Source organism: Terrapene carolina, unplaced genomic scaffold (assembly GCF_002925995.2).
Source record: "Terrapene carolina triunguis isolate 2854851 unplaced genomic scaffold, T_m_triunguis-2.0 Scaffold508, whole genome shotgun sequence".
Taxonomy (NCBI): domain Eukaryota; kingdom Metazoa; phylum Chordata; order Testudines; family Emydidae; genus Terrapene; species Terrapene triunguis.
Genome location: NW_020664859.1, coordinates 2,058,534 through 2,082,942, shown reverse-complemented (window position 1 = coordinate 2,082,942; position 24,409 = coordinate 2,058,534). Strand labels below are relative to the sequence as shown.

Sequence of the window (24,409 nt, the reverse complement as noted above, 5' to 3'; positions counted from 1 at the left end):
CAATGGCTCCATGTCTAGTTGGCAGCCGGTTTCAAGCGGAGTGCCCCAAGGGTCGGTCCTGGGGCCGGTTTTGTTTAATATCTTTATTAATGATCTGGAGGATGGTGTGGACTGCACTCTCAGCAAGTTTGCAGATGACACTAAACTGGGAGGCATGGTAGATACACTAGAGGGTAGGGATCGGATACAGAGGGACCTAGACAAATTAGAAGTGGTGTTCTCAGTGGTGGCAGATGACAGAACAAGGAGCAATGGTCTCAAGTTGCAGTGGGGGAGGTCTAGGTTGGATATTAGGAAAAACTTTTTCACTAGGAGGGTGGTGAAGCACTGGAATGCGTTACCTAGGGAGGTGGTGGAGTCTCCTTCTTTGGAGGTTTTTAAGGCCCGGCTTGACAAAGCTCTGGCTGGGATGATTTAGTTGGGAATTGGTCCTGCTTTGAGCAGGGGGTTGGACTAGATGACCTCCTGAGGTCCCTTCCAACCCTGATATTCTATGAATATGATATTCTCAGTCTTATTCTCTATCCCGTTTTTAATGATTCCTGTTTGCTTTTTTGACTGCCGCTGCACACTGCATGGACGTCTTCAGAGAACTATCCACGATGACTCCAAGATCTTTTTCCTGATTAGTTGTAGCTAAATTAGCCCTCACCATATTGTATGTATAGTAGGGTTATTTTTTCCAATGTGCATTACTTTACATTTATACTCATTAAATTTCATTTGCCATTTTGTTGCCCAATCACTTAGTTTTGTGAGATCTTTTTGAAGTTCTTCGCAGTCTGCTTTGGTCTTAACTATCTTGAGCAGTTTAGGATCATCTGCAAACTCACTGTTTACCCCTTTCTCCAGATCATTTATGAATAAGTTGAATAGGATTGGTCCTAGGACTGACCCTTGGGGAACACCACTAGTTACCCCTCTCCATCCTGAAAATTTACTATTAATTCCTACCCTTTGTTCCCTGTCTTTTAACCAGTTCTCAATCCATGAAAGGATCTTCCCTCTTATCCTATGACAACTTAATTTACGTAAGAGCCTTTGGTGAGGGACAGGTAATACCAAGGCTAAAGCCAGTCCAGCGCACAGGCTGCACTTCCTGGCAGGATTGCTCTCAGAGCACCAAGGTGAACCCGCTAAGCACTGCTGCCCGTGAGACAGGTTACCATCTATAGGTATCAATTTCTGGAGAGATCTAGAACAAGCAGCAATTCGCTGCCCAGCCAGAAAACTCACTGTGGCTTCGCAGCCCTCCCCACCAAAGCCATTGCTGCTGCTGATGCAGTACCGGCCATCCTGGCTTACATCACAGTAGGTCTGAATATACTGCTTTACCGGGAACCTATGGGCCACCTGCAGCTCCCGGCTGTCCCAGATCCTGGAAAGGAGGAAAAAAGAACAAGTGAGGGAGAGTTAATACAGTGATTGAACTCCTCGCACCGTCTGGCCAGTTACTGGGGCAGAATCTACAAAAGAGAATGCAAGCTGGCTATTTTGATGCATGCTCATGACAATATGCACAACCCAATCTCTTCACACCTCCAGCCTGGGCCTCTTCTCCTCTATTTCAAGGGTTACCGAGCTCCATGACTCATCCCCATGTTCTGGCCCAGACCTGCCAATTCTCTAGTTCTTTGTGGTGTTCCACGTGTGTGAACCAGAGCCCTCCTTCCCTCCACCCAAGCTAGAGTCATTCCTCCCTTGAGATCTAGCCTCCATGCCTGCAAGCTCCATGGGCCTAGCACAACGGGCCCAGTCTTGGTTGGGGCCTTGAGGAGAAGCTACTGAAATACTCATGTTAAACAACAACACTTCCCCCTTCAGACCACAACGTGTTTTCAACCCCATTCCCTTTGCCCCATCCATCTCCCACCCTGTAGCTCGGCTGTATGGGGATTTCCATCTTGGCCACTTTGAAATGCCGGTTTCTTTTCTTTGCTGGTGGCTCCCTTTGCCTGGGAGAGGGCTGGGTAGCCCTGGACACTGCTCCTCTTATAGCTGGTCACCCTCCTGCTCTGCTGCGTATCACGCACGCTGTCTACAAACTTACCAGCAATGGTAATAATATTGATCAGTGATGACAAAGCCATGCCAAATACAAACGTAGCTTCCACCCAGTGGCAAGCGGTATTGCTCACAGCACTGGTGCCCTGATCATGTGCTACCCCACCGTAGATCATGCTCTCCACGAAATATGAGTATGTTTGCTTCTAGCAACAGAGCTTGGGAGACAACTTCACTAACCTAGAAAGCCACTCCCTACTGTGGTTTGTGCTGCAGACTCCAAACAATAACCTCCTTATTACCCCAATTCAAGCAGTAATGAAGTACTCTATTGGTGTATCTACTTCCTCACCAGGGTTAGAGACACCTGGCCTGCCAAAAAATGGGTTGAGGAATGAAAGATGCCACTGCCGCCCACCCAGTGAAGGAGAAAGGCGCCCGACAACCATAGTGCACTGGTCTGGGGATGCCCAGGCACTCATTCTGGACCCAAGTGAGCAGCTCTGCAGTCCAAGGCCATTAGCAGCCCCCATCCCACCAACAGGCCTAATCACCAGCACTGTCCATGGGATGGTTTTACAAAGCTCTGGGACTCCTCACCCACGTTCTCCTGAATACACCAAGTCTCACCTCTGCAGCTGGTCCCCACTGCTAGGCTTTACCTGATTGTTTTATCCTCTGACGTCTGGATGACATACGGCTCTGCAGGAACCCAGCACAGGTGTGTTACCTGCCGAAGGGAAATAAGTACCAGAATCCTGTCCACCTACCACAGCCCAAACGGACCCCTGCCCACACATACGCTGCTCTCGAGGCCCAGCCATCCTCTGTCCCAAGCAGCCATCACTAGAGCCAGGAGGGCTGGGTGGAGCTACCTCTGGATCCCATCAATGCTGCTCCCTTAGTAGCCAGTGTGTGATCTGAGGTGCAACGAAGGAGGAGAGGGGACTTGGTCAGTAGGTACGGGCTCTGTAGGGTTAAACTGCCCTACACAAAATCCCAATGGGACATTTCTATGAATCGACATGTCCCTGGTCCCATTACATGGGCTACAAAATAGAGGGGTCAGAAACCCTCCTGTCTCAGGACATGAGACCACCTTTAAGGGAGTCAGAAAGAAGCTTCCCCATGGTCAGGTTACACCACATTGTTCTCTCCAGGGATTCCTGCCCTTCCCTCTCAAGCAGCTGGCACTGCATGCTGTTGATGACAAGAGACGGGGCTAGCTGGACATTGAGTCTGACCCAGTCTGGCCACTTTTGCGCTGCGGAGAGGGAAGTGGGAGTTCAGGGTTCTAGTCCTGACTCATTTCAACTCTCTGCCTTTGGGCAAGTCACCTGGAGCCTGATTTCGCGATGGGCTAAGGGATGGCCCTAACCCTTCAGTGCCCTAGTCTGCCCAGCAGTACCGGGTTTACCATGGCGCCAGGCCCAGAGTCAGAAGGGGTGCCGGCCAGCCCAATCCCCCGGCCGGCTGAGATGGCCAGGAAAGCTGCCCCCGCCCCTGCTCCGCCCCTTGCCCCCCAAGCCCTCTCCCCTGAGCTAAGCGCCCTGGGAGACTGCAGCAGGGATCAGGCGCACCCAGCCACGGGAGCAGAGAGGAGGGTGCTGGGGCCGGGTCACTCCACTTCCTGCTGCCCAGTGAGTGCGGGGTCGGGCCCGCCCTCCAAATCATCGGGCGGCAGGAAGTGAAGTGACCCGGCCCCAACCCGCTCCACTCCACCGGTGAGTGCTGGGGGGCGGTTTCCTACCTGCCCTCAAGCCTGGGGAAATGGAGCAGTGGGGAAGGAGCATGGGAGGAGAAGGGAAGAGGATGGCGGGAGCTGGAGCCCAGCATGCTGCATCACCTTGGCAGAAGCCGGGGCTTCCCTGTTAAGCAGGCCCATCGAACCCTCACCCTAACAAGCCCCACCTCCCCTGCATCTGTACCACCCTGATGAGCCCCCCCCAGACACCCTCCCCACTGAGCCTCAACCATCTGTACCTGGACCCCCACCCAAATAAACTCCACCTCCCCTGCACCTAGACCCCCCCCACTAGCCCCAAACACCTTCACCTGGATCCCCTGCAGAGTCCCATTGCCCCTGCACCTGGAACCCCCCAATGAGATTCTGTGCATCCAGATCTCCCACTGAGCCACCCGCACCCAGACTGCCCCCCAGAGAACTCTCTTATCCCCACCTGGATCCCCCCACACTAAGTCCCTCTGCACTGGGATCCTGCTGGCGGGCTGAGCCTGCTCACCCACACCTGGTGCGCCTGGCACATGGGGGCAGGGGCCCAGAGTGTTTCTGGGGCAGGCCTGGCCCTTGCACTGTGTCATGGTCGGGTGCAGCCTCACTGCTGAGTCCCTATCCCGGGGTGGGGTGGGGGGAGGCTGCATGGTGATCTCCCACCTCCATGCAACCAGTGGCCTGTGCTCTCCACTGCCAGGTTGGAGCCTCCAGATTTATTTATTGACAAATAAAATTTGCAGAATTTTAAAATACCGTGCACAGAATTTTTAATTTTTTGGTGCAGAATCCCCTCAGGAATATGGGGTGCTATGCAGCTGTGATGGCGGGACTGTGAGGAAGGTGGTGGGCAGTGGGGAGGTCTATGGGCAAGGGGCGCAGGGCGAGCAGTGTGGTGTGCAGGGTGCTGTGCAGTTGTGGTGGGAGGCCAGCGGGGGAGGTCTCTGGGAGGGGTGAGGGCTGGTCATAGAGGCGCTGGACATAAGGGCGGGGCACTGGGCAGAGGGGCGGTGTGGTGCAGGGCCCACCCCAAGGGGAATGGGCCCGCTGGCAACACAGGGCTGGGCAGACCAGTGTGCGTCTGGCAGCTGCAGGTTTCTAAACAGTGCCCTCCTACTGGGCTGCGTGGAGCGGGGCTGCTCCTGCCACACTGTGCCTCATTGCCCCCAGCCTGCCCTTCACTCTGGAGACTGAGCATCCCACCACCCTGCACCTTCCCCCATGGGGACCCACAAATATGTTTGGCGCCGGGCCCATAAAAAGTTAATCCGGCCCTGGGATAGCCTGCCTCACACAAGGAGCCATGAGGCTTAACTCACGTGCCAGGCAAAGGCAGACAAGGGGGCTACACGTGCAACAGTTTATCACAATTACTACTTTGTACAATGATCACACTGGCGTGAGAGCAAATCAGTGTTGCACTATCACAGCTCTCAGACTCTATAGTAGGGTCTTAAATGACGGGTAAGAAAGTGGGTGGCAGTGACAGAACAGCACGTGTGCTGCAAGTAGATGTCACCAAAGCAGTAATTGAAGTGCAGAGATGATGGAATGGAAGCTGAAGCCTGCTTTACCTCACACCCCCCTGCTGGCGTCTCTTCCTGCTCTTGGGGATATGTGCAGGATTATGCTAAAATGCTGTTGCATTGTTGCTCCTCCCGTTTTGCACTGTCCACTGAGCACTCTGGGGCAGGGACCTCACTTCCGACAAGTCCAAGGTGTCCAGGACACATTCAATTTCCTCAGCACGGAAGTCACTGCTGAGTGTGACCCACGCTCCCCCAGGTAGTTACACCCATTCACTCCAGGCTGCCTCTGATCCAATGGCCTGAGTGCTAGGCTTAGGACTTTTGCTGGGATTCCTGGTTGATCAAGCTGGGACCCAGTGTGAAAGGCTTCTTCTAAAATTCACCTTAGTCATTCTGGAAAGCTAGGGCCCATGTCCTGGAGCTTTGGGTTACACCTGCACCGCTGGGTTTCCCCAGGGGAGTTTTAGGTTGGTAGATGTGCCAGACAAAGCACTGGGAAGCAAACGCTGCAGTGCACCCAGGATAGACACCTCTCAGGTACCAGCCACATGCTCTGCGGTTTTGCCATTATCTGGAGGGGCAGAGAATGTGCCCTCTCACCACTGGCCTCCTTGCAGAGGCTTCTTTCAAATATGCTGATCAGTGCAAACTGGGCATCTGGTGAGGTGGATCCACCACTTCCAGTTACCAGGGCCCCTGAAGTGCCATCCATTGTGAATAGCTTTCAGTGGCTACTGCCCTGGCCTGCCTGAGCTCAGAGCATTAATGAAACATGCAACTGGAGTTTGTGTGGGGGGCAAGGCCTGCTCTCACCACATGCACAAGGAAACCACTGCATCGCTGCTAGGGCAGCAGCAAAAATAGCTTCCCCTTTGCATAGATTCACAGGCACACGAGCCAGTGGGTAGGGAGCTCCCATTCTAGGGCAAACAGGGACATCTGCTCTTACCAGATTCCTGGAGATGGCAGCTCTCCGCAGACACTCCCCGGTCTCTATGTCCCACTTGCACATGGTGTTGTCCCGTGAACCTGTGCACAGCTGTAAAGAGTCTACAACCACAATGACTTTATGTACGAGAGGGCAGAGAAACCAGCATTACTGCAGCTGCCAGCAGTAGGAGTCAGCTGGGCCTCACCTGGGCTCACCGCCAGTCCAGTTACAACCAAGTCATGTCCTGGGAAGTGCTGGCTCGGCCCCGAGTTCCTGTGTAGCTCCCACATCATGACTGTCTTGTCACGGGAGGCGCTGAAAAAACTGTTGGATTCAAAGACACAGGCCACCTGCACAGAACAGAATGAGAGATACAAGATCCATTTGCCAGCTCAACCCAATGGCAAGGCAAGAAAAGCCCAGCAAGTCTGCAATGGTTTCAGAGCTCTGCACTTGGCTGCAGCCATGTTCCTACCTGCGAGGCCCAGGAAACACACAGCTCTGAAAGGGGGATATTTTGACTTACAAATTCCATTTTGTACTCGCATGAAGACGACTCCAAGCTGTGCAATTCAGGGCAATTACTGCAGCAAAGTGAATTCTTGTTGCTGGCTGCAGAGCCTTATAGCTCCCCTCAAGAGTTAAACTAACCCAGAAACACACTCCTCAACTTATATGGAAGAACTGTGGACAAATGTTAACTAGTAGATTAACATGAGGCTCTTAAGTGATCCAGGTCACAGTCATGGACAGAAGAGAGGAAGCAAAGGAAGAGATTTAGAATACATCCAGGACCTTGAGCTCTCAACGATTCCAAGGCAAGGACCCTACTCCACCACTGACCCGAGAGACACAATCCACGGCAGGTCTATACTTCAAACGCTGCATCGGCACAGCTGCCTGCTGTAGTGCTCCAGTGAAGACGCTCCTATGCCAACAAGACAGCTTCTCCCATTGGTGTCGTTCAGTGGGTCTCAGCCTGTGGTCCGCAGACCCCTGCGGGTCAGCAGACTTTGTCTAAGATTTCCAAAGGGGTCCACACCTCCATGTGAAAATTTTTAGGGATCCTCTCATGAAAAAAGGTTGAGAACCACTGGTGTAACTAATCCACCACTCGCTGACATAGCACTGTCTACACGGAGGGTTAGGTCGGTACATCTGTGTCGCTCAGGAGGGTGGATTTTTAACACCCCTGAGCCACGCAGTTATATCGCTATAGGTCTATAGTGTAGACCAGGCCTAAGCTTTCATTAACAAAACTAAATCACTCTCCAACCCTTCGGGGTGTGAAAGGAACTTCCCAGGTACGAACCAGACACAAACTGAGGCAGCTCTGTTCTCCTGACTCTACAGAAGCCTTAACCAAGAGCTCAGAGAGGTGTGAACAGTTCCTCTCTGGGAAGTGAGAGCTCTGATACCTAATGATGGCTATTTAAATGTCAATAACCGCTTCGCTGCTGATCATTTTGGCAGAAACCTGCAGAGCTGTGCCTAGCCACCTTTAGTGGATGCAGGGGTATAGTAGGGAGGCAGGAAGCGGTCACAGGCTGGTAGGGCAGGGAGAAGGAAACAAGGTCCTCGATCTGTTCCCCCTCCATCCCAAAATGTCAATGATTGCTGCCATGTTCACCTAGAGAGAGGAGGAGGGGAAGCTTACAAGAAGTGGAAATTTGGACAGATAACTAGGGAGGAGTATAAAAATATTGCTAGAGCATGCAGGGGTGTAATCAGGAAGGCCAGGGCACAATTGGAGTTGCAGCTAGCAAGGGATGTGAAGGGTAACAAAAAGGGTTTCTCCAGGTATGTTAGCAACAAGAAGGTGGTCAGGGAAAGTGTGGGACCCTTACTGAATGGGGGAGGCAACATAGTGACAGATGATGTGGAAAAAGCTGAAGTACTCAACACTTTTTTTGCCTCGATCTTCACAGACAAGGTCAGCTCCCAGACTGCTGCACTGGGCAACACAGTATGGGGAGAAGGTGAGCAGCCCTCAGTGGTGAAAGAACTGGTTAAGGACTATTTAGAAAAGCTGAGGAAGTTGGCTGATGTGATGGCAGAGCCATTGGCCATTATCTCTGAAAATTTGTGGTGATCAGGGGAGGTTTCGGACAATTGGAAAAAGGCAAATATAGTGCCCATATTTAAAAAAGGAAAGAAAGAGAACCCGGGGAACTACAGACTCACTTCGGTCCCTGGCAAAATCATGGAGCAGGTCCTCAAGGAGTCCATTCTGAAGCAGGTAGAAGAGAGGAAGATGATTAGGAAGAGTCAACATGGATTCACCAAGGGCAAGTTATGCCTGACCAACCGGAATGCCTTCTATGATCAGATAACTGGCTCTGTGAATATGGGGAAAGTGGTGGATGTGATATATCTTGACTTTAGCAAAGCTTTTGATACAGTGTGATGACAGTATTCTTACCAGCAAGTTAAAAAAGTATGGATTGGATGAATGTACTATAAAGTGGATAGAAAGCTGGCTACAATGTTGGGCTCAACGGGTAGTGATCAACGGTTCGATGTCTAGTTGGCAGCTGGTATCAAGCGGAGTGCCCCAGGTCCTGGGACTGGTTTTGTTCAACATCTTTATTAACGAACTGGATGATGGGATTAATTGCACCCTCAGCAAATGTGCAGATGATACTTAGCTGGGGGGAGAGGTAGATACGCTGGAGGATAGGGATAGGGTCCAGAGTGCCCTAGACAAATTGGAGGATTGGGACAAAAGAAATCTGATGAGGTTCAACAAGGACAAGTGCAGAGTCCTGCATTTAGGAAGGCAGAATCCCATGCACCGCTATAGGCTGGGGACCGACTGGCTAAGCAGCAGTTCTGCAGAAAAGGACCTGGGGATTACAGTGGATGAGAAGCTGGATATGAGTCAACAGTGTGCCCTCATTGCTAAGAAGGCCAACGGCCTATTGGGCTGTATTAGTAGGAGCATTGCCAGCAGATCGAGGGAAGTGATTATTCCCCTCTATTTGGCACTGGTGAGGCCACACCTGGAGTACTGCGTTCAGTTTTGGTCCCCGCACTACAGAAGGGATTTGGACAAATTGGAGAAAGTCCAGTGGAGGGCAACAAAAATGATTAGGGGGCTGGGGCACATGACTTATGAGAGGCTGAGGGAACTGGTCTTATTTAGTCTGCAGAAGAGAAGAGTAAGGGGGGATTTGATAGCAGCCTTCTACTACCTGAAGGGGGGTTCCAAAGAGGAATGAGGTAGGCTGTTCTCAGTGGTGGTAGACGATAGAACAAGAAGCAATGGTCTCAAGTTGCAGTGGGGGAGGTCTAGGTTGGATATTAGGAAACACTAGTTCACTAGGTGGGTGGTGAAGCACTGGAAAGGGTTACCTAGGGAGGTTTTTAAGGCCAGGCTTGACAAAGCCTTGTCTGGGATGATTTAATTGGTGTTGGTCCTGCTCTGAGCAGGGGATTGGACTAGATGATCTTCTGAGGTCTCTTCCAACCCTAATATTCTATGATTCTATGCAGTCCCACCCCAGTGCCAAAACCTCCACTGAACTCGGGTGGCAAACGCCCAAACTGCCTCCCAGCCTAACGGTCCCCAACTCTGCTGCACGGATACAGGGTATACACACACGAGTGGGAGCCACACACACTCCTGCTTCCTCTGCAACCACGTCAGTCCCCACGCAGTGCAAGTACAGCATGCCGCAGCACACAAGACACTAGAGGGCAGAGTAAATCAAGACCTCCTGCAATGGAGATTATACCAAACTATCGTCACAGGCTGGCCTGTTCACCTTACATTCAACCCACTTGCCTCCTAGGGCACTGTGGGATTCAGCACTGTCATCCCTCAAGGCCTTCTCACAGGAGTTAGGCCAAGCTTGCCACAGAACAGACAGGGCGCGGGCCACATGAAATACTCTACAGCCGCATTTCTCAAACTGGGGTGCGCAAGGGCATACAGGAGGCACTGGGAAGGAGGGGGAGGTGCAAGTACAGGGCATGCTTCGGGGAGGGGGTGGAAAGAGGTGTGGAAGAGGGGCACCGTTGGAGAGGGGGTGAGGCCCGGGGCTGAGTGGGGGATTTGGGAATCTCTGAAAAATTTTAAATCAAAACGGGGATCCTCAGGTTGCTAAAGTTTGAGAACCACTGCTCTACAGAAATGCCAATGGGTTAGGAAGGAGCTGCAGTTTGCAAGAGAGCGTGTCTTTGGTTTAGAGGGGACTCTCCAGGGTACTCAGCATTTTGGTAGGGCCTCTCATCTGAGGCCAGCCCTTTTCTAAGCAGAGAGCACATTACACTGGTCTACAATTTTTGAGAAGTCGTCTGCTTCAGAGATAAAATGTGCTATTTATTATGTATTTTGATGTGCTGAATTCAAATATGACAATTAAAACAACTGCTTGGCTACTGTTTCTAAGATATTTAAGTTTTTACATTTTATGTCTATGTATATTGTCTAGATAGTAGAGTTTTAATCATAAATTGTAAACCTAGGTCTTTTCATGTGTTTATGGTTGCTTTGCATGATAATATTTCACCTGTCCTGTTTATGTAACACTTTAAAAATCAGCAAAAGGGTTATATAAATAAAATTTATTATGAAACAAAAGGCAAAAAACTATTATGTACATAGTCTAGTCCTATTCAGTGTCTACTCGGCGCTTCTTGGCTTGTCTCTTGTATTCATTAAATGGAGCATCTCTTGTCACTGTCCAGCAATAGTCTGCAAGCATTGATGGGCTCCATTTGCCCTGATAGCGTTTCTCCATTGTTGCAATGTCCTGGTGAAATTGCTCGCCGTGCTCGTCGCTCACTGCTCCGCAGTTCGGTGGAAAAAAATCTAGATGAGAGTACAAAAAATGTATCTTTAGTGACGTTGCAACCAAGGATTTTGTATGCCTTGAGGAGGTTTTCCACCAACAACCTGTAGTTGTCTGCCTTGTTGTTTCCGAGAAAATTTATTGCCACTAACTGGAAGGCTTTCCATGCCGTCTTTTCCTTGCCATGCACTGCATGGTCAAATGCATCATCTCAAAGAAGTTCACGAATCTGAGGACCAACAAAGACACCTTCCTTTATCTTAGCTTCACTTAACCTTGGAAATTTTCCACGGAGGTACTTGAAAGCTGCTTGTGTTTTGTCAATGGCCTTGACAAAGTTCTTCGTCAGATCCAGCTTGATGTGTAAGGGTGGTAACAAAATCTTCCTTGATTCAACAAGTGGTGGATGCTGAACACTTTTCCTCCCAGGCTCCAATGACTGTCGGAGTGGCCAATCTTTCTTGATGTAGTGGGAATCTCTTGCACGACTATCCCATTCGCAGAGAAAACAGCAGTACTTTGTGTATCCAGTCTGCAGACCAAGCAAGAGAGCAACAACCTTCAAATCGCCAAAAGCTGCCACTGATGTTGGTCATAGTTTATGCACCTCAAAAGTTGTTTCATGTTGTCATAGGTTTCCTTCATATGGACTGCATGACCAACTGGAATTGATGGCAAAACATTGCCATTATGCAGTAAAACAGCTTTAAGACTCGTCTTCGATGAATCAATGAACAGTCTCCACTCATCTGGATCGTGAACGATGTTGAGGGCTGCCATCACACCATCGATGTTGTTGCAGGCTACAAGATCACCTTCCATGAAGAAGAATGGGACAAGATCCTTTTGACGGTCACGGAACATGGAAACCCTAACATCACCTGCCAGGAGATTCCACTCCTGTAGTCTGGAGCCCAGCAGCTCTGCCTTACTCTTGGGTAGTTCCAAATCCCTGACAAGGTCATTCAGTTCACCTTGTGTTATGAGGTGTGGTTCAGAGGAGGAGGATGGGAGAAAATGTGGGTCCTGTGCCATTGATGGTTCAGGACCAGAAGTTTCATCCTCTTCCTCGTCTGACTCAAGTGAGAATGATTCTGGTGCATCAGGAACCGGCAGTCCTTCTCCGTGGGGTACTGGGCGTATAGCTGATGGAATGTTTGAATAATGCACAGTCCACTTTTTCTTCTTTGACACACCTTTCCCAACTGGAGGCACCATGCAGAAGTAACAATTGCTGGTATGATCTGTTGGCTCTCTCCAAATCATTGGCACTGCAAAAGGCATAGATTTCCTTTTCCTGTTCAACCACTGGCGAAGATTTGTTGCACAAGTGTTGCAGCATATGTGTGGGGCCCACCTCTTGCCCTGATCTCCAATTTTGCAGCCAAAATAAAGGTGATAGGCTTTCTTAACCATAGTGGTTATACTGCGCTTTTGTGATGCAAAAGTCACTTCACCACAAACATAGCAGAAGTTATCTGCACTGTTCACACAAGTACGAGGCATCTCTGCTCACTTTGGCTAAACAGAAATGTGTCCCTTTGCAAAATCAAACACTGACAAATAAGAGAGCACGACACTGTATGATTTCTAGAGCTGATATAGGGCAATTTGTTCAGCAGAGTGATGTAAGCTTCGTTATGATTGCATCATCCATGACTTCTAGGAATAACATGATGCAATTCATATCATGTATGACGCAATACCAGCTTCAGATTGCATCATTCATTGTTTTGCCTAAAAAGCAAGTACTGTCCAAACCCAGTCATAGATTCATTCATAGATTCAGTCAAAGATGTATTTTAGTCATTTCTGGTTTAAACTGAGATCCCTTCCCTTTATAACTCACTTATCCTCTGCCATTCCCAAGTCAAGGGTCGTATATACTGACCGAATAGCATATCTTGAAAACTAGAGCCAATCAACAATTTTAAGCAACATTTTCGTTCTCAGTGACCCAGAATTACTAAAGTTTGACTACATTTATTTCAGAAGCATTTTGGCTGTAGAGCAGTGTTATTAATCCCCGTTTGCAGAGGGGGATGTTGAAGCACATGGAGGGGAAATGACTGACCCAAGCTCACCCAGGAAGGTCAGCGGCAGAGCCAGGAATAGAACTCGAGTCTCCTGAGTGCCAGCCTCCTCTCCCAGTCACTAGTTCCCATTGACAGTCAACAGGGGCTCTTGAAAATAAGGGATTACTAGCAGAGGCTAGAGCCAGGCATGACCTAACACAGTTGCACAGTTTAGCTATGTACCTACAACACCCCATCTATTCCAGCCCTTCATGTCTGGTGAGCCGTTCAAAGTGCACAGTGGCTTTGTGATGTACACAACTGGGGACCAAGCAGCGCCATCCCTAGCTATTTTGGTGCCCTACTCAGGCCTGTGGAGGAGGGAACGGGGGGGTAGGCGCCACGCCTCTGTGGGGGGGGAGGAGCGCTTGTAGTCAGAGCTAGCACTAAAACAACAAGGAGTCTGGTGGCACCTTAAAGACTAACAGATTTATTTGGGCATAAGCTTTCGTGGGTAAAAACCTCACTTCTTCAGATGCATCACTACTTAGCACGTAAACTTTAGTTTATGGAGGTGGCAGGGAGTGGGTAGGCAAGCAGAATTAACCTGCTTTCCCAAAATTGAGTGCACAGATGAACTGAGCTCTCCAGATCTAGATCCAGTAATGGGATTGTGTAAGCCAGGGGGCCAGTTTAGTCTCCATGGAGTAAACTGCTGCCACGATACCCCTGCAGCAATCGCTTCGATTTAATGTTTTCTATATCTGCTGTTACTCCCTGTGACCTTAGTGGTTAGTTACTATTCAGGCTCCTAAAGGTTGTTTCTGCTAGGGGGAGAAACAGATGATCCAATCAGGCATTTCTTGATGCAATCATATTTATTTACAAAGAATGTACAAAGGTTGTTTCTCTGAACACAGTAGGAATCATACAGCAGGAGACAGTTTCTTTGTCCACAGCTCCAAGCCTCCTTCCAGCCAGCACTGTACCCCAAAGCTCTCTCCCCTAGCTCAGGGTCCTGCTACAAGTGTTTCTATGGCTGTCTCTGGGGCTTGCTTGCTGCTTCTGTGGTGTTTCTGCTGCTTTTCTCCACATGCACATAGCTTCCTCAAACAGTATCCAGCCGCCCGTGTCTGCATCCAGCCCTGAGTCCACCCATGTCACCCACACATAGCTCAGATTCCTGAACAGCCTTGCACACGGCCTGCGTTTTGGGCAGCAGCTCCTATTGTTTCAACAATGTATTCCATAAAGGTGCTTAAATGTTTTGTACATTTATCCTGAGTGAAGGGCCACCTTCAAAAAGGTTTCACGCAGCGTAACAATATATCTCACACAAATCTACACTAAAAGAACATATTCAGGTTGTGAGCCAAGCACTCAAAAGTTCGCACATGCCACAATTAAGGTTGCTGGTGCAACCTTAATTCAGCTCCATTGTGTATATCCATTATGATCATCTTTAATTACACGAGCTCAAGTACTGGTTTTTGCCTCACTCAGAGCATGGTGCTCACTGAATGAACAGCTAGTCAAGGTTTTGTTTTCTCCTCCTTGTTCAATGGGTGGCCACACCCTGCATTGACAACAGAATTATTATTTTCTCAAGGGCTTTTTGATGGGGCTCATCACTATAGTATCTGAGCGTTCACCAACATTAATCTTCACAACACCCCCATAAGAAGAAAGGATGGGATTATCCCCATTTGACAGATGAGCCGCTGGGGCAGAGAAAGATTAAGGACAAAACTTCCCACTGATTTGAGGAGCCCAATTTGAGACACTTAGGACCTGATTTGCAGAGTCCTTAGCGTTCTATAGCACTTTTTATATTTATACCACAGCTCCCAGAGTGACTTCAGTCCCAGCTGAGAGTGCTCCACACTTCTGCAAATTAGATCCCAGGGTGCCCAGAGAATAAGGAAGCCCCACAGCATCCCAGTTCCAATCTCTGTATCCAGCCAATCCCAGTTCCCCCCTTTCCCTAGCTCCTTGTCTAACCTCCCACACCAACTGTCTCCCAGTCCCCCCTCCTGCACCTGTTCCCCTTCCCAGCTCCCAGTCTCCTCCCCTCCGGCTCTCAGTACACTCTCTTTCCTTCCCCCCACCGATTCCCAATCCCAGTTTCCTTGTTCCACTCTACTTCATTCCCTCTCCCCCACCAGACTGGCTCTTCTCCCTCTGCATCTGAGGCAAGCGGCTTCCTCCTCCATGCTGCCTGGGTACTGGCAAGGGGGTCCTGAGAGCACAGGAGAGACTGGCTCCCTGCTCTCAGTTCCAGTGCCTAGGCCTTGGCCTAGCCAGGAGGTGCAATTACAGGGAAAGTCCAGCTTTGCCCCCTAGCTGCTCAGTCACTCTGTGGGGATGGTGCGTGCGCAGCCCGATAGCACAGAGGGGCTGGAATATCCTCAAGGAGGATGGAATCTTTGGAGATTTTAGCTGCTAAACTCTAGGAAACTTTGAACATGAGCAAACTGAGATTTTTTCCCCAAAGGCTTATTACTAGGCCAGATGATGGCAGATTTTCCCAGGAACACCAAAACACTCATCCCTGACACAAAGGCCATTTTCTGCCAAAGTTTATGTTCCTGCTCCAATGCATAGATGCGCTAGAGCCTCTTGATGAAATAGTCACCCAACATTTCAACATTTTGCAAAACAATGCATTTGCCCCAGCCTCGCTCACAGGAACAGCTGACCCATTTTGGCTGAAACTTTGCAAAACAAGTTAGCCTGGGGCCAGCATGGAAAATTTCAACCAAAATGGTTAAAGTTTGGTAAAGTTATAAGCAACGGAAAAATTATCTTAGGCAACCTTAATAATAGGTGGTGCTACCAGTCCTGCCTCGCTATATAACAAATGGGTGGGGGGGGGGGGGGAGGGTGCATGCATGTGTGCACATTCACATGCTATTTGCTACAAAGAAAGCCTAATTGCAGAGCCGTAACTAGGGATTTTTGCGCCCGAGGCAAGGGACAGGGGCGGCATGTCCGGCTCTTGGGCGGCGGGTCCATCTCGGAGGGAAGGACCCACCGCTGAATTGCCGCCGAAGAGCCGGACGTGTCGCCCCTCTCCCTTGCTGACGACCGGTGGCAATTCGGCGGTGGGGCCCTCAGTCCCTCTCGGAGGGAAGGACTTGCTGCCGAATTGCAGCCGAAGGAGAGACTTTCTGCGCCCCTCATCTTCCGCACCTGAGGCAAGTGCCTCACTTGCCTTGCCCTCGTTACGGCACTGCCTAATTGGCTTCACAAATAGAATACCAGGTCTCAGATCAAAGCTCTCTGGGGGCTGTGAGTAGCTATTAGTCTGTACCCATAATCTAGTAGCATAAGACTTGAAGACAAACTGATATCGTCCCTGAAATAAAAACCTGACCCAACAATTCATCCTGCTGTCATGGTATCTTGATATGAAGGAATGAATACATATTAAAGCTGCATAGAGCCAGTGCTGTTTGGATGTTGTCACTGCATATTCATCTCTAGGAAGCAGAAACTCACTCTTCCTAGTTGTGAAAAATCAACTCATATTATGCAGCAAGAGGATCTATCCAGGGCACCTGAGGCAGCTTGCAGGGGTACCTGGCATGTTCCATCCCTTCCTTGCTGACCAAGCAAAGTCACATCAGCTCTGGATGATGACTAATCACTGTCCCTTGTTACGTCTGTCTTTGACGGAAGTCAGTGATCCACATAAAACTCACCCTGCACTTTTGACAAGTCTGAAATTTACCTTAGTCACTTCGCGTTGATGTCCCACGAACCTCTTCAGCACTGCTCCCGATCTCCAGTTATACACAACTACAGTCTGGAGAGAGAAACGTCTATGTGAATTCAGCCAGCACATCCATGCATGCAGACTGACATTACTTCCTACCTGTCAGAACAGTAGGACAATGAGATTGCCTAGGGAGGCTGTGGAAGCTCCTTCACTGGAGGTTTTCAAAAGGAGGCTGGAGAGCCACCTGTCTTGGATGGTTTAGATACAACAAATCCTGCGTCTTAACAGGGGCTTAGACTAGATGACCATTGCGGCCCCTTCTAACCCTTTGGTTCTATGATGCCCTTTGAATTGGAGGATTGCACAGCTGTGTTGCGTGGCATTCCAGGCACCCTGGTAAGGGGGCAGTGATTTAAAAATAAACATTATTTGAAACACTATTGCCACATCTTAATGTCCTCCTGACTTCACAGCCTAACTCAGTCTCTGCTCTGGTAGTGATCCCACTGTGCCAGCAAGGCCTGCATGCTCTGTGCCATCAGCTCAGCCTTCTCTAACTGTGTTAGCATCACAAGAGACACAGTGCTTATAGCTGGGAAGGTATATTTATTCTGGAACCCCTCTTCAGAGGTGGGCTGGGTAATTCGTTGCCAACAAAGGTGAATTTCATGGAGCCATGATAGTTGGTTTTGAGTTCCTCACTCTGAAATAAAGGGATGTTTCACGGTTTGAAATGCTTCAGAGCCAATGAATTGCCCCACAAGAGCTGTTTGTCTAGCACAGGTGCCAACAATGGCTCATGGCCGCTGTGTCCCTCCCCATCACAAGTACCTGGAAATGGGAGGGGCACTTCTTCCCCACCCCAACTGGTGGGCAGTCAGTGGCCTGGAGTACTGACAGCCTTTGCATTTTTATTTTAACCAACTGTCGGTCTGATGCCTGTGAACACCTAAACCCTGTTGTTTGAATCTCGCCAAGTCATTTGCCCTTATCTCTATGGCAGGGAGTTCCAGAAACACTTGATTTCCTTGCATTCATTTTGTTCCTGTGAATTTTGACCCACCCTACCTTGTCCTTTCCTCCCGACACACAGAGATCTGATGTTAGAGCAGCCACAGAAGTGACGGCGCCAGTGTGAGCAGGGCTGTATTGCTGAACAGCCTGTGCAGGACTGTCCTCTTCCACATAATCATCAGGCCTGCCAAAGAGGGAAAGACACACAGCAGCAGGAACTTCAGTACATGTTACAGAGAAGTCACTGTATGCCATAGATCACTCATCCCACTTCTCAAACCACATGGCATTGGCTCCAATTAGACTGAATTTAAGGATAGCAGCGCCTTGTTTTAGGAAGAAACGCTGCATGTTGAGATGCTGGAGAAAGGCAAGCCGACACGCAAGCTCTGGACAATGCAGAGATCAGCTCTCCGGGGACATAAATGTGTTTCCTAGATGTGACATAATAGGGTCTCTTCCACCTCTAATTCCTAAACCTGCAGAACGGTTACTCACCTCCACTATGGTGCATGGGATCGACTTTAACAGAACTTCACCAGTCTCCCTACTACAGCTGGCAGATGATGGTCTGACTCAGCCACTGTTCCAACAGTTCAGACATTTTTTGCTCTCTCAAATATCCCTCACAATAATAATCCTGCTGCTCTGTGCCCTTGGCTTATCTCCAGTACTTATGGGCCAGTACGCCCATCTCCCTACTCATGGAGAAAGGGAGAATTTAACCCTTTCTTTGCAGGGGGAGCCATGCATGTCACTTGCTCAGGCTATTGAGGGTGTCTCTCTCACTCTCAGAGACTAGACTGCTCACCATTTCTCCTATGCACAGGTACGTCCCCTCCTACAGTAGCATATCCCCACCCCTCCAGCAGGAGTTCCTCTCCTTCCCACACAAATAGCTTGCAGCACATCATTTTGGCTCAGGAATACAGGAACTGCTCCCAACACAGGCTGTCAGCACCACCACTTGGTTCATTACGAGTGCAAGACAAAGCTGAATGGGTTGCTGTTAGGATAATCTCAAACCAGAGATCCCCTTTTTGCTGCCAGATACTTTGATACAGCTCCCAGACCATTCAGTTTGAGGGAAGCTCTCCATTTCCATGTGTGGTTGGGGGAGGGAGAGGAGGGGAACTATATCTGAAACTCTCTCTGATCTCTTCCATGGTGGCACCAGCACCTCCCTTGGATTAACACTGGAGAGTAAGGGATCATTGCTTGCCAGTGCCCACCGGAATTCCCCCTTTGCCCTGGCTAATAGCTATGAAAAGAAAAGAACGTGTGTGTGACAGTGCAGCTATTCGCATCCCAGCTGTCCTAGTAGACACTATACTGCAGGGCTAAGGACAATTGTTTACTAGATGGCCCAGGGTACAGGACTAGCAGAGCAGTATCTCCTTTGTCAAGAGGAGCCATATTCCACCCAAGATAGTACACCCAGGTCCTTTGCACCCTTGCCTAGGAACTGCCCAGGTGGATGTCAGTGACACTCTCTCTCGAGAGAGGATAGATTAGTTTGAGTGAGCTGCCAACACACTCCATCCACTAAAGCAACTTTTAATGTTCAGGGCTACAAGCAAATGCAGAGTGGGGGTGGAGTTGCCATTTTAGCCACACAGTCATTGCAGTGCTGGGATCTAGGCCACTGCTTTCGAATGTGTGTGGAGGCAGAGACAGGTATTTTAGACCATTGAGAAATTAAGAACCTTTAGAATCAAAAGGAAAAGTTACAGTTCATAAAACCCAGATGATTACATATGATCACTAACCTCCCTGCCATGATCGGTGGGGTTTAGTAACTTAACATGGAGCTGGCATTCCCAGGAGATTGTTTACCTGTATTTGGAGGTGCTGCAGTTGATTTTACTCTGCAGTTTCCCCATGAGCCAAGGTGAGCAGCTCCGTAATACAGCATGTAGTGCTCAGCATCGAAACCTCAGCATCTCAGTCAATTTCTGGGAGCTGGGGGATTAGGAGAGGACACATTATGGAGAATTTATAAATCGATTCTGATCTTTACAGCCATTGGATCCAATGCTGATAATGCATCACTTTCACTATAGACCCAGTCATTAGCTTCCTTGCATTTCCCTTACTCCTCTTCCCATTCCCATATCCATCACTTCTGACAACATATGCTTGCTGCTTCTCTCTGCACAGTTCCAGCTGGGAGGTGTGGCCAGCAGATGCTGCTTTATGGGCAACTCAATCAGCATCTTATTAGCAAACAGCCCAAATGAGAATGGCCCGTAGTACTAGCTGAAAGGAGTGTGTTTTTCCTGGGAGCATGCTGTCTGGGTTTTACTGTTGTGTTGTTGGTCTTTGTGACTAGTTTATTGTAATTAACTGAATTCTGTGCTAGTGCCAGGCTGGCAGATCGTTACCCTGTGGCTGCAGAACAGGCATGGCACAGGAAGTGTCCTCATTATGTACCTCAGTCCCTACTTGAACTACCTCAGCCTTACCCAGTCAATATGGGCATTCAGTCCTTGACCTTCACGGTGCCAGTTTCTGGCAAGTTTTATGACGTGGACAACTACCAACTCACTTATCTGATTGAGACTCCTAAGCTGCCTACATTAAGGATGACGTTGGTCACAGCAAGACTAGAGATGAGCCAGAGACCTAGAACTGTAAGTCTCTGTGTCCCATTACCAGGCCCCCGATCCACCCAGGCTCCCAGACAGCATCACGCTAATCTTCGGGGAAAGCCCAAATAACGCTAACCAGAGGAAAAAATAGGCTGTTGTTCAAGAGGTTTAAGTAATGCTGAACCCACCTGGCCCTGTGTCACCCAGAACCCAACGAATGTGCCATTCCCAGCAGCAGGGAACAAACAAGCATCAAATGGGTCCTGGGGCCAGTCACCTTGGGGTGATCTCTCCAACTAACAGTTGATACACGCTGGCAAAGCAGCAAAGGGGAAGCCTACACTGTTGTGCCCATGTTCTAACTGTTCTGGGGTAAAGGCTCCAATCACTCCACTGCCTTTTACTAGTACTAAACTCACTAAAAGCATTAAATCAATACAGGAGAGGTACAGCTGTCCACAGGCTGGTTTCAATGGTCGTGAATTACCAGGTACAGTAATCGGATTCTTCTCAGCTGGAGATGCTCTAACTGGATTAATTTCAGTCTGACCTAGCTGTATGCTAAAGCTCCTGTCTTCCAGGTCACTAGGAGTCTGCTGAAAATTCACTGACTGCATTTACTTGTTTGTCAGAGCAAACAAATCAAAATAACCTTCATGTCACTGATTACAGAAGCCTGAAGCACAGATGCTGGAATTGCTAGGTCAGAAAGAGTACTGGTTTCCTGGCAGACATTCCCCTACTAATTTTACCCTGCTGTCCTTTGCAATTAGCAATGAGTAAAACCTAGTTAAGCTCTGCTTGTTCAATCCAGATGTTTATAAAGCCAAAAGGTTTAAAGTGTTTAAACCAATCTCATAGGCCAGGGAGTGTATTAATTGGGTAACTGACTTTCATTCAGTCAGAACAAGACTGAGTTTGCAAACTATTTCAGTGTCCTAGGAATAGAGGTGATTTTTTTTTTATTTTTTTTTTTGGCAACAGGAAGAAGCTGGAAACTCAGTCTGTATTTTATTTAATAGAATTTAACTTTGATTATTTCCTTGGCTTTTAATTAAACTGATATTGCAAATATTAAATTTAACTGCATGAAACAGTGAACTGGCAGAAAGAAAGCAAAACGACAACAGTGCCTTTTCCTGGGGGTTTGCTTGCATCTGCAAAATGCTTTGAAGATGTGAAGGGACTGTCATTTACTATATGTCTGTATAGTGCCTATTACAATGTGAGCCCCTGAGCTGGTGTAAAAAAAAGTAATAATGGTAACAGTGCTAAGTGTTATTAATAAAGTGAGTCTGGGAAGTCCAGCATATTTATAAGATTTGCTTTAACAAACCCTCTAGCAATCTACTAGTAACAGACATTCATAGCCATTTTGCAGACTAGTTTTCCTCGTGGCTAATTATTCCTCATTACATGCAAGCAGCACAAGTTTTCCATTCATAAACACCTTCAGATTTTAATTGCACTATAGAATCAAGGCAGATAGTTAGCACTGTGAGAAAAGAAGGATTCAAGGAATAAAAATACAAATTGCATTTTGTACCTCGAGAATGCTTCCTTGCAACTGGCTAACTATAGCATAAATTTGCAGATCCCTCTGCAACTTCGAATGCTTAATAAGAATGCAAGCTTCCAGAGTCTTGCTGCATTTTGGGCAAGCCCTCTGGTACCCCAATACAGTATGTCATTTCTTGGCAGACTTTCCATGTAAATTTACCATCCTCCTGTATGTATGCCAGGCACTATTGTAACAGTCTACTAGAATGAAGTTCTACTGTCAGGGCTCCCATGGTAATTGAATGACACCTAGGTATGCTTCATAAAGAGTGCATTTCATCATAGGGATTTATTTTTTTAAATGTACATTGCTCTTTAGCAACCCATTCCTGGCAGCTGAAAGTATTTGCATTTAAACAAGCTTTAATCTCCTCATTCTATTGTGACACAGCAGTGAAATCTGCATGCTGGCTTTGGGAAGCAACAACAATATCCCTAATAGCAAACAGTCATGGTATAACACACAGATGTGAAACTAAACCACATAATCAGACCCCAACATTTGATTATCCAGGTTCATGGCAGTGTCACAGCACCCTCCAGTCATGCACTGAGCAACATGGCTAAATATCTGTCACCTGTGGCTTGTTCTCTCTCTCATCCTCTCCCCAAGGAGAGCTGTATACACAGTGGAGCGTTTTGATGGGTTTGCTGTTTTGTTTTTGTTTTTAAATATGTACACACTGATTGGACCAGGCCATGAAAGAGAAGGTGCTTGGCCAGCCAGATCTCTTTGGGACTTACATATGATTATGAAGGAGAGAATCAACACAAAGTGAGAGCATAATGTATGTGATTGAAAGAAAACTACTCTGTTTAAGCTAATCAGTACTGTTTTTCTTTCCTCCCTCTATGCAGACACAAAACACCCATTTACAAAGCCAATAACATCATCTGAAGATTTGGGGAAACCTTAAGTAAATTCTTTGGGGTTCTTAAAGGGCTCCTTTGACCCATTTTACAATGGTGCTGGTTAGCAGAATCCTGGATTATTCTCTGTTCCAGCAAATACACTGCAGTATTAAAGCCTCATTAACATATTGTAATATTTTAAGACCATCAACCAGACATTTTAAAGATATTATCAGCAGTACCATACATTATTTAGGCATAGAAGGTTGGGGGTTTCAAATCCCACTGAAATCTGGGCACTGAACTTTCTCAAAGTGCTTGGAAAACTCCAGCAAAAATAAAAGCCTCTTTGTTTAAATTAAGTCACACTGGGTTGGCATTTCCTCTTGTGCAGCTAGGGCCATGTCTCCACTGCAACAAACGTGGCTTTTTTACACCTGTTCACTATCACACAGTAAGATCCTAGTGGACACAAAGCATTGTCACTTTTACTGCAAGGTAAATAAGCGAGGTCAACCCTGGAGAGGGCACTGTGTTTATCTCGCAACGAACACTATGGTGCCATCCCTTCGCAGAGATTTTGCAGTAGGATAGCTAATATACATTCATTATTCCATGGTAAAAACACACTGGTTTTGGAGGTGAAGACAAAGCCTAGAAGTTTGATTCCTGCTACTCCCCCTCCCCCCTTTTCAATGCTTGTCTTATTGCAATGATCTTCCCACTAGACCCTGGGAAAGTATGGAGGGAGCTGTGAATGGTGCTAACTACATATTAGCCATTTGTTATTAGTTAACTGGCCTTATTTTTGTAAAAGGGAATATTACATGCTGTTTCCCTGGGAAAATGGGTCCCTCTAGTCTCCACTCCAAATGCCCCATATTAATAACCTGTACATGTTAGCAACTACACTAACAAATACAGGGCCACAAGTCACTGTTTCTATGCACCTCGTGCGATTGATTCACCAACCCAGAGGCTGGCAGAATGGCACCGTTTGCACCAGTGCCAATGACTCCACAACATACAAGGCAGCAGTCAGGGCTTGTCTACGCATGCGGTGCTGCCATCGCTCTTAGCAGACAGGAGAGCTTCTCCCGCCCGCGTCGGAACTCCACCGCCCCCCGAGGACGGACTATAGCTGCGTGGAGGAGAGAAGCGCTGTCTACAGCAGGAGCTGCGTCTACTCTATTCCCACACAGCTCTAGCCACAAGTCTGCAGTGCAGACCCAGCCCAACTCCGGACCGATGACTGCTGAGCCAGGGCTGCGTCTCTCACTCTCGCTGGCCAATACCTGTCCGGGAGGACGCATCAGGATACCGGTATCGTGACCAGGGCCCTAGGCTGCTCCTGACCTGTACTGAACTGAACTGATACCGACCCAGGGCACCTTCTTCCCCACAGCCCGGCCTCGTGGGCCTTCAGGGAGAGCACTGGTGAGCCCGGTTATCGCCCCGCAGGGCAGGGCCGGCCCACCCGGGAGCAGCAGGAGCCGGGCTCTACGCCCACCATCGCCCCGCAGGGCCAACCCGGTGTGTGTGTGGGGGGGGAGGTATACTCTATGCCCATCATCGCCCCGTGGGGCTGGTCCGCCCGGGCGGGAGCAAGGCTCCATGCCCATCATCGCCCCGTGGGGCTGGTCCGCCCGGGCGGGAGCAAGGCT

At 48.6% G+C, this 24,409-nt stretch overlaps 1 protein-coding gene across 1 annotated transcript in view; it reads right to left on the bottom strand.

Moving 5' to 3' along the window:
• The window catches only part of WDR31 (WD repeat domain 31), a 36,835-nt gene that overhangs the window by 12,164 nt on the left and 262 nt on the right, over positions 1 to 24,409 (bottom strand). Inside the window, exons 2-8 of the mRNA XM_029913178.1 lie at positions 19,579 to 19,704; positions 17,797 to 17,926; positions 16,741 to 16,815; positions 6,402 to 6,546; positions 6,215 to 6,315; positions 2,667 to 2,734; positions 1,237 to 1,378 (exon numbers count right to left, since the gene is read on the bottom strand). Of these exons, the coding sequence (XP_029769038.1) occupies positions 1,237 to 1,378; positions 2,667 to 2,734; positions 6,215 to 6,315; positions 6,402 to 6,546; positions 16,741 to 16,815; positions 17,797 to 17,926; positions 19,579 to 19,625 (708 nt within the window). The 5' untranslated portion in view covers positions 19,626 to 19,704. The remainder of the gene's footprint in view (positions 1 to 1,236; positions 1,379 to 2,666; positions 2,735 to 6,214; positions 6,316 to 6,401; positions 6,547 to 16,740; positions 16,816 to 17,796; positions 17,927 to 19,578; positions 19,705 to 24,409) is intronic.